General features: G+C 41.1%; 1 protein-coding gene and 1 non-coding gene across 2 annotated transcripts in view; one reads left to right on the top strand and one right to left on the bottom strand.

Moving 5' to 3' along the window:
- The first annotated feature begins 753 nt into the window (after nucleotides 1-753).
- Nucleotides 754-826, top strand: TRNAG-UCC (transfer RNA glycine (anticodon UCC)). Its single transcript has one exon. It is a non-coding gene; the product is annotated as a tRNA-Gly (tRNA).
- A 3432-nt stretch (nucleotides 827-4258) lies between these two features.
- Nucleotides 4259-7676, bottom strand: part of NDUFB2 (NADH:ubiquinone oxidoreductase subunit B2) — a 9406-nt gene continuing 5988 nt past the window's right edge. The window contains exons 3-4 of the mRNA XM_007466622.1: nucleotides 6977-7075; nucleotides 4259-4338 (exon numbers count right to left, since the gene is read on the bottom strand). Coding sequence (XP_007466684.1) covers nucleotides 7001-7075 — 75 coding nt within the window. The 3' untranslated portion in view covers nucleotides 4259-4338; nucleotides 6977-7000. The remainder of the gene's footprint in view (nucleotides 4339-6976; nucleotides 7076-7676) is intronic.

The following is a 7676-nucleotide window of genomic DNA, read 5'->3' as shown; positions in this document are numbered from 1 at the left end:
AAGTTCCCTTTTCTGAACTTTGGTATCTTTCAAACTCTTTTGACACAACTTCCAGTAATACATTTTCTATAGGAACACAGACAGTATACACAAATACATGTATTTGAAACTATGCACTCCTGTTTTACACTTCCTTTTTTTTTTTTTTTAATGCTGGCTACCTTCCCCCATGAGTTGATTTTATGCATTTGATTTCATAAAGCTTGAAAGACACCTAGAATATCATCAAGGCTATGTCATATTACCAGGCAGTTTCCAGAAGAGAGGTAAACAATTTTAAGACTTTACCTGGAAACCCTATGTCTGAGAAAAATATAAACAGAAAAGTCTTCAAGATGGTACGTATTTGAGGAATCTGGTTTCTGGTCTTCATGCCTCTCCAGCAGATCATAAAATGCTGTTGAGACAAGTATTTTCTCTGAACTGCAGATTTTCTCATCTGAAAAATGTAATTCTGTAATAATTATAGAAACTCATTTTTAAATAACCTTCATACATGATTACAGTAGGGTAATTGTGGATTCATTTCTTAATGCATTATTCTATAAGTTTTCCTTAAAATTTAGTCCAGAATTATGAATCCTTTAATTATTGTGATAAAATTCTATTATAAAGAACCCTACCATACTAGCTCTTCTGAAATCTTATCAGGGGCTGTGGTAATTGGGCTTACTGTCTGGGCTGTGTAGTTCTCCTGGACTCGTAAAATGTTAGAGCCAAAAGAGTTCTTAAAGATTACATGGTTTAGGGACTTCCCTGGCAGTCCAGTGGTTAGGACTTTGCACTTCCACTGCAGGGGGCCCAGGTTCAATCCCTGGTTGGGGAACTAAGATCCCGCAAGCCGCGAGGCACGGCCAAAAAATAGTTTATATGGTTCAGCCTTAAAGATTTCATGGTCCCCTCATCAGCTTCTGAATATGAATCCCCAGGGATGACCTCCCTAGGCTCACGTAGCCAGGACTCAGTCATGACTTTTGTTTCCAAGATCACTACTATGCATTTTATATATACTGTATGTATAAAATTTTGTTGTGGTTGTGATGATGGTTATAGTGAAATTTGGAAAGAAATAGGTGTTGACTCCATGACATTGAGTTTGTAGCTAGAAACGGATATTGTGCCAGGTGTATTCCACTTGCTCCTTCTGTCTTCTCCAGTCAAGCAAGCCCACTGCTCATGTAGGTGATAAAAGGTAAAGGCCCAGTTGCTGAGGCAGGTCAGTACCAGCTCAGGCAGCTCCTGTTTCCTCCACTGTACACTGATGTCCGGCTGAAGCTCCTGATGAGATTGGTGGCAAAAGGTACCCGGGTCAGCCTCTTCTACAGAATAGTTCTAGAAGCAAGTGGAACCAAGATGACTTCTGTACCTTCCCAGAACATGCACAACAGGTGTTCCTTACACAGTACCTCCCTGGTCTCATAACTTTATTAGGTAATCAGTTGTGGTGTTTACACTCAAGTTTCCATAGGAAACTTAGTAAAGTTACAAATTTGTGTGTTAAAATTTGACACTTGATATTCTGTTGCCATCAATAATTCTTTCACTGCCTATCTTTCCATTTATGAAGGAACATCAGTCCATCTACCAGGCTACACACTAAAACTGACTTAGAATGTACTTTTAGCTACTCAATAGGAAGTAAGAAAAGGTCATCCTAAATGTCTGTCTTGCTTTAGGCAGAGGAGAAGGGTGGTACTGCATCTGCTGAAATTAATGTTTACAGTTTATCTCCATATGGAGGCTTTTCTATAAAAATCAAACCAGGATTCAGGGGTCACTATAAACTTAGCTTAGACCCAGTGGTCTAGAAATAATAGTTGCTTCCATTCCTTCATGCCAGATGTAGTTCTGAGGGCTTTATGTGCTAACTCATTTAATCTATTTAATCCATTTTACAAATGAGGATATTGAGGCACAGTTCAAATAAGTAGTCTGCCCAAACTCACAGCAAGTAAATAAATGCTAGAACTATGAGTCAGACCAAGCAAGTTTGGCTCCAGAGCCTGAGTTCCTCAAGCACTGTGCCAGTTTTTCAAACTGCAGGTTGAAACCCATTAGTGGGTAGTAAAATCAGTCTCAACCATTTTTTAAAATGTAGAATAGAATATAAAAGAAAATGTAACGTTAAGTTCTCATAAAACTTTTGTATTATTTATGTACGTATGTATACATACATACACACACATGCTAGGTCACAATGTAAAATTATTTCTTAGAGTAGGTAGGTCATGATCAAAAAGCTTTACACCATCTACCTCACTCAGACCTACAGCCAGACAACCAGGATTTGAACCTCAGTTCTCTTGTAGCTTGGGCAAGGTACCTATCTATCTACAGCTCAACTTACTCATCTATGAAATGGAAAGAATATGAGGAGGGTGGAGGCCTATTCCTTGGGCCGGGGCAATTTCTGCATCAGTGCAAACTGATTTCACAGCCCAGGTATGGAAAAGAGGATCCAGCATGTGGAGGCCACACTGGCCAACTTTAGAAGACTGCTAGTTTTAAAGTTATCTTTTAATTCAAGTCAAGCAACTCTGATTGATTTCTAAGGGAAAAAGCTAATGGGATTAACCTACTTGAGTTCACTGTTACAGATTGTATTCCTTCCCGAAACAACTTTCATCCATCGGGGGCAGTGGAGAACAACAAACAAATGAAACCTAAAAAGTACACAGAGATCTAACGGTCTTTTAAAGACCATAAATATTTATCAAGTGAGACAGCACACTCCTACACAGGTGAGTAAACACAAAACCAAGGAGAGCCTCAGACACCCTGTGCAACAGGCTCAGGACTGCTGGAGCTGGCAGCGGGGAGGGTGAAACTGTTCCACTTAGCTTTTGCTGCCATTATGCCCACTCTGACACCTAGGGAGAACCAAAGGGGGTGGGGGGGTGAAAAACCTAAGAACTAGGAACTCGAATTGGACCACCCCCTGCCTAGAGCCTGTGAGAAGCTTTCTCACTGCATTTAACATAAAATCTAAACCTACAACCATGACCTATTAATCTCACCTAGTCCCACCCTCTCCTCCCCTGCTGGAACCCCACTGGACTTTCTGTCCCTTAAACATGGTGACCTTGGTCCCTCCCTAGACCTTGGTTCTCGCTATTCCTTGTCCCTGGGGCACTCTTCCTTCGGACCCCGCACAACTGGTTCCTGCTACTTGTTCAGGTTTCAGCTCAGATATCTTCCCCGCCCACCGAAAAGATCAGCATCAACCATCTCTAGCACCCAATGTTATTGCCTTCACAGCAATTAGTAAATCTCACTTATCTACTTGTCTGCCCTTCCTAAAATCTACGTTCTCATCTGTCTTGTTTAGCATGGTATTCCCAACACCTAGGTGGTCAAAAACCTAAATTAAAAATATGAATAGTTATGCTTCTGGGCAAGTCATTAAGCCACTCTACTGCTTTTTTTTTTTTTTTTTTGCGGTACGCGGGCCTCTCACTGTTGTGGCCTCTCCCGTTGCGGAGCACAGGCTCCGGGTGCGCAGGCTCAGTGGCCATGGCTCACGGGCCCAGCCGCTCCGCGGCATGTGGGATCTTCCCGGACCGGGGCACAAACCCGTGTCCCCTGCATCGGCAGGCAGACTCTCAACCACTGTGCCACCAGGGAAGCCCCTCTACTGCCTATTTTTATCTGTAGATAGAAGAAAATTCTGTCCTACCTCCTCTCAGAATTGTGATGCTACAGGAGGTTGAAAAATACTTTTGAAACAAATTTTTTAAAAACTACATCATCCTATTTCACCCTTATCTCGCATTCCTCTGGTCCCTAAGAATTCCTAGTTAGACGTGTGTCTTAAGAGTTCCACAAATGGTGACTCAACACAATGCCCAGCCCACAAGAGATACATAAACACAACAGATGGACCACACCGACTTCTAACCTCTGATACTTGGGCAAGAATACACTAGCAGTAGAGAAATGGCAAGAGTTTCACATAAACTGTCAGTGTACATACGACTAAGACATCAGCTAAGGAGGTAGGCAATATGGCACTGTAGTTAAGCGTGGGGTCAGACCTAATGTCATCACTCATCAGTGTGTGACCCTAAGCAAGTTACTTCATTTCCTTGAACCTCGATGTCCTCACTGATAAATGGCACTAAGGCTTATCTATCGACACCATGGGATACCCAAGAAGACCCACCAAAAGGGCTATAACCAGTTAGCACAGCAGTTGGGAGCACAGGAAATAATCCATGAAGGGTGGTTGTCATTACCAGAAATACCCATAACTCAGTTCCTCATTCTTGACCAAAACTTTAATTTACAACTTAATATACAATATGATGTCTGTAACTTCTTGAAATTCTCACCTGGCTCCTGCAAGGAAACAAAAGTGAAAAGCTTTAAGAACTTTTATTTTCAATAATTCAAATCCATCATTCTTGTTTATTCAGTTATTCAAGCATTCATTGAGCATCAGTCATGTGAGTAGCCTTGCAGAAGAGTCAAATCACCTTGCAGATTTCTCAAAGGGTTTACAGTCTAGCCATTAAAATGTTAATGACTGTGTACAGGAATACTGGAAAATATGTAAGAAAATAGGAAGAGGCTAGTGCTGGCAGACCCGTTACCACTAGGGAAACAAGAGGCCTGGTAAGGACCTTGTAAGGCCTGGTAAGGACTCTTGTCCATAGGAAAGCCAGCAACAGGAAACGAGCTATAAAACAGCTTCACTGTTTGCCCCACCACCACCTGCCCCCATATACACAAAACTGCTGTGATTTTCGTGTCAATAAGCTGCTTCGAATTAAAATAACAGCAATACTAGTAGTATGATTTAATGGGAACACTTAACTGTCTCTTAATGCTTCCTGTCCTTTAAAACAATTTCCAAGGTATTTTGAATGATGGCAATTATTAATGTGCAATGGTTAATTTTTTTGTTTTACATTTTTATTGTGTAATTAAAGATAAAATGCGCAGATATTAAAGGTCTAGTTCAACGAATTCTGACAACTGTATGTACCCACATAACCCCAACCCCCCACCCTACCTCTATAGATGAGTATCACCAGTTCGCAGACTTCATATAAATGGAATCATTCATTATTAGTACTTTTAAGTGACTCACTCTTTTTGCTTAATATGATGATTTTGAGATTTACCTAAATGACTGTCTTGTAACTTGTTTTTTGTTTTTTGTTTTTTCCGCAGTACGCGGGCCTCTCACTGTCATGGCCTCTCCCGTTGCGGAGCACAGGCTCCGGACGCGCAGGCTCAGTGGCCATGGCTCACGGGCCCAGCCGCTCCGCGGCATGTGGGACCCTCCTGGACTGAGGCATGAACCCACGTCCCCTGCATCGGCAGGCGGACTCCCAACCACTGCGCCACCAGGGAAGCCCAGTAACTTGTTATTTTTAATTGCTGAATTATTACTCAATTGAATGAATATACTGTAATATGTTTATCCATTCTCTCACTGATGTACAATTAGGTCTAGTTTGGAGATACTAAGAAAAAGATTGCTATGAAAAATTTTGTACGGATGGCCATATTATTTTCATTTCTCTTGACTAAATGCCTAGGAATAAAGTCGTTGAATCCTAGGATATACGTGTTTAACTTCATTAGAAACTGCCAAATAATTCTACAAAATTGTTGTACCTTATTACATTCTTACTGGCAAATATTCCAGCTGCTCCATATTGTCATCAGCATTTAAAGTTGTCAGTCTTTCTAGTGGGTACAAATGATATCTTACTGTAGTTTTAATTTGCATTTCCCTGGTGATTAATGATACTCAGGGCCTTTTTTCATGTGATTACTGGCCATTCATACATCTTCTTTTGTGAAGTATCTGCTCAGGGCCTTTGCCCATTTTTCAGTTGGGTTGTTCATCTAATTTTTGTTGATTATAGAGGTTCTTTACATATACTAGATACAAGCCCTTTGTTGGATATATATGCTATATTTTTTCCCAATTAGTGGTTTGTATATTTATTTCCTTAATGGTGTCTTTTGATAGCAGAAAATTTTGATTAGGCTAAATCAAATTTATCAAGTTTTTTTTACATCAGTGCTTTTGTGTTTTCTTCAAAAGTTTTTTGTGTGCCTTAAGATTATGAAGATACTCTCTTGTGCTTTCTTTTAAAGAGTTTGGGTTTTATTTTTAGGTCTATTATCCATGCAGTGATTAATTTAAAATCATATTAAATGAGAATGTCTTAATCCGTGAGGGATTTGTGAGGAAAGGAACGCCTCCTAATATCTTCCTTTTGAAAGAAAAACTCTCTCTGACTTCCTGATTTGGAAAATGAAAGGGCCACAACCTTTTACTGTTTAAAGAGTTAATTCCATGCAATTCCATATTGTAACATTCCCATGTGCTCGAATTTTCCATTAAAACGCTGAAGGTAGAACACTGTACTTTTGCAACTACAAACAAGCTCCGTATCTATCTTGTCCATCACTTTAAGCCCTGTGCATTGTTGGTGCTTAAAAAGTCTTTGATCGGGCTTCCCTGGTGGTGCAGTGGTTGAGAGTCTGCCTGCCGATGCAGGGGATGCGGGTTCGTGCCCCGGTCCGGGAGGATCCCACATGCCGTGGAGCAGCTGGGCCCATGAGCCATGGCCGCTGAGCCTGCGCGTCCGGAGCCTGTGCTCCACAACGGGAGAGGCCACAGCAGTGAGAGGCCCTGGTACCACAAAAAAAAAAAAAAAAGTCTTTGATCAATAGATAGATAAATGGGACCCTAAACTGAAACACAGCTTAGGAAAAAATAATTTTTTTAAACATGAAAAGGAAGATGAGACTAAATGTGTGTATGGGGAAAAGGGAGCAGAATGACAGCAAATATGAAAATACCAAAGACAGAAATTAGACATGATGTGTTAATTGTTCTTCATGCTGTTATAAAATGCACTGTTTCTTTGAGACCATGACAGGTGCAAAGTCAAAACATGTTTATTGACAAAAGTTAAATATAACTTTAAAAAGAAACTTGGGGTATACCCACTTGGAAAGAGTTGAGTCTACATTTTCAGTCTTCATCATCAGGAAGGATCCCTAATTCTTCATCCGTCCACTGGGAAGGATCTGGATATGGAAAGTGACCCTAATGACAACCAATTAAAAACAAAGTTCATGAATCTATACTTCACGCAACTAAAAGAATCTACACTCCATACAACTGGTTACATTTTAAAAGAAATCTTGAAAAAAAATGTGATTAAAAAAAAATCCTTGGTTTTCCCTGGTGGCGCAGTGGTTGAGAGTCCGCCTGCCAATGCAAGGGACAGGGGTTCGTGCCCCGGTCCAGGAAGATCCCATATGCCACGGAGCGGCTGGGCCCGTGAGCCATGGCTGCTGAGCCTGCGCGTCCAGAGCCTGTGCTCCACAACGGGAGAGGCCACAACAGTGAGAGGCCCACGTACCACAAAAAAAAAAAAAAAAAATCCTCGACATACCACAGGAACAAATTCTCCTTCAACTATCTGATGGTCCAGCTATTCTTCAATCTGTTCAAAATAAGCTGTGGCCTGAATTTTAAAAGCCTGGCCATTTTGGAGCTACTGGCCTGAGCCAGCATTTGAGTATGTGTTTGTGATGGAGCGTGGGTGTTACGGAGACAACAGATTGCAAAGATACCCCATGTCACAAGAATCTCTTGAATCCCTGACAAAACATAAGGTCTCAAACTGTCCTGTCATTCCTGC

This window comes from Lipotes vexillifer, unplaced genomic scaffold (genome assembly GCF_000442215.2).
Source record: "Lipotes vexillifer unplaced genomic scaffold, Lipotes_vexillifer_v1.1 scaffold71, whole genome shotgun sequence".
Lineage (NCBI taxonomy): Eukaryota > Metazoa > Chordata > Mammalia > Artiodactyla > Lipotidae > Lipotes > Lipotes vexillifer.
The sequence above is the reverse complement of the archived record's forward strand: the minus strand, read 5'-3'. Positions and strand labels throughout refer to the sequence as shown.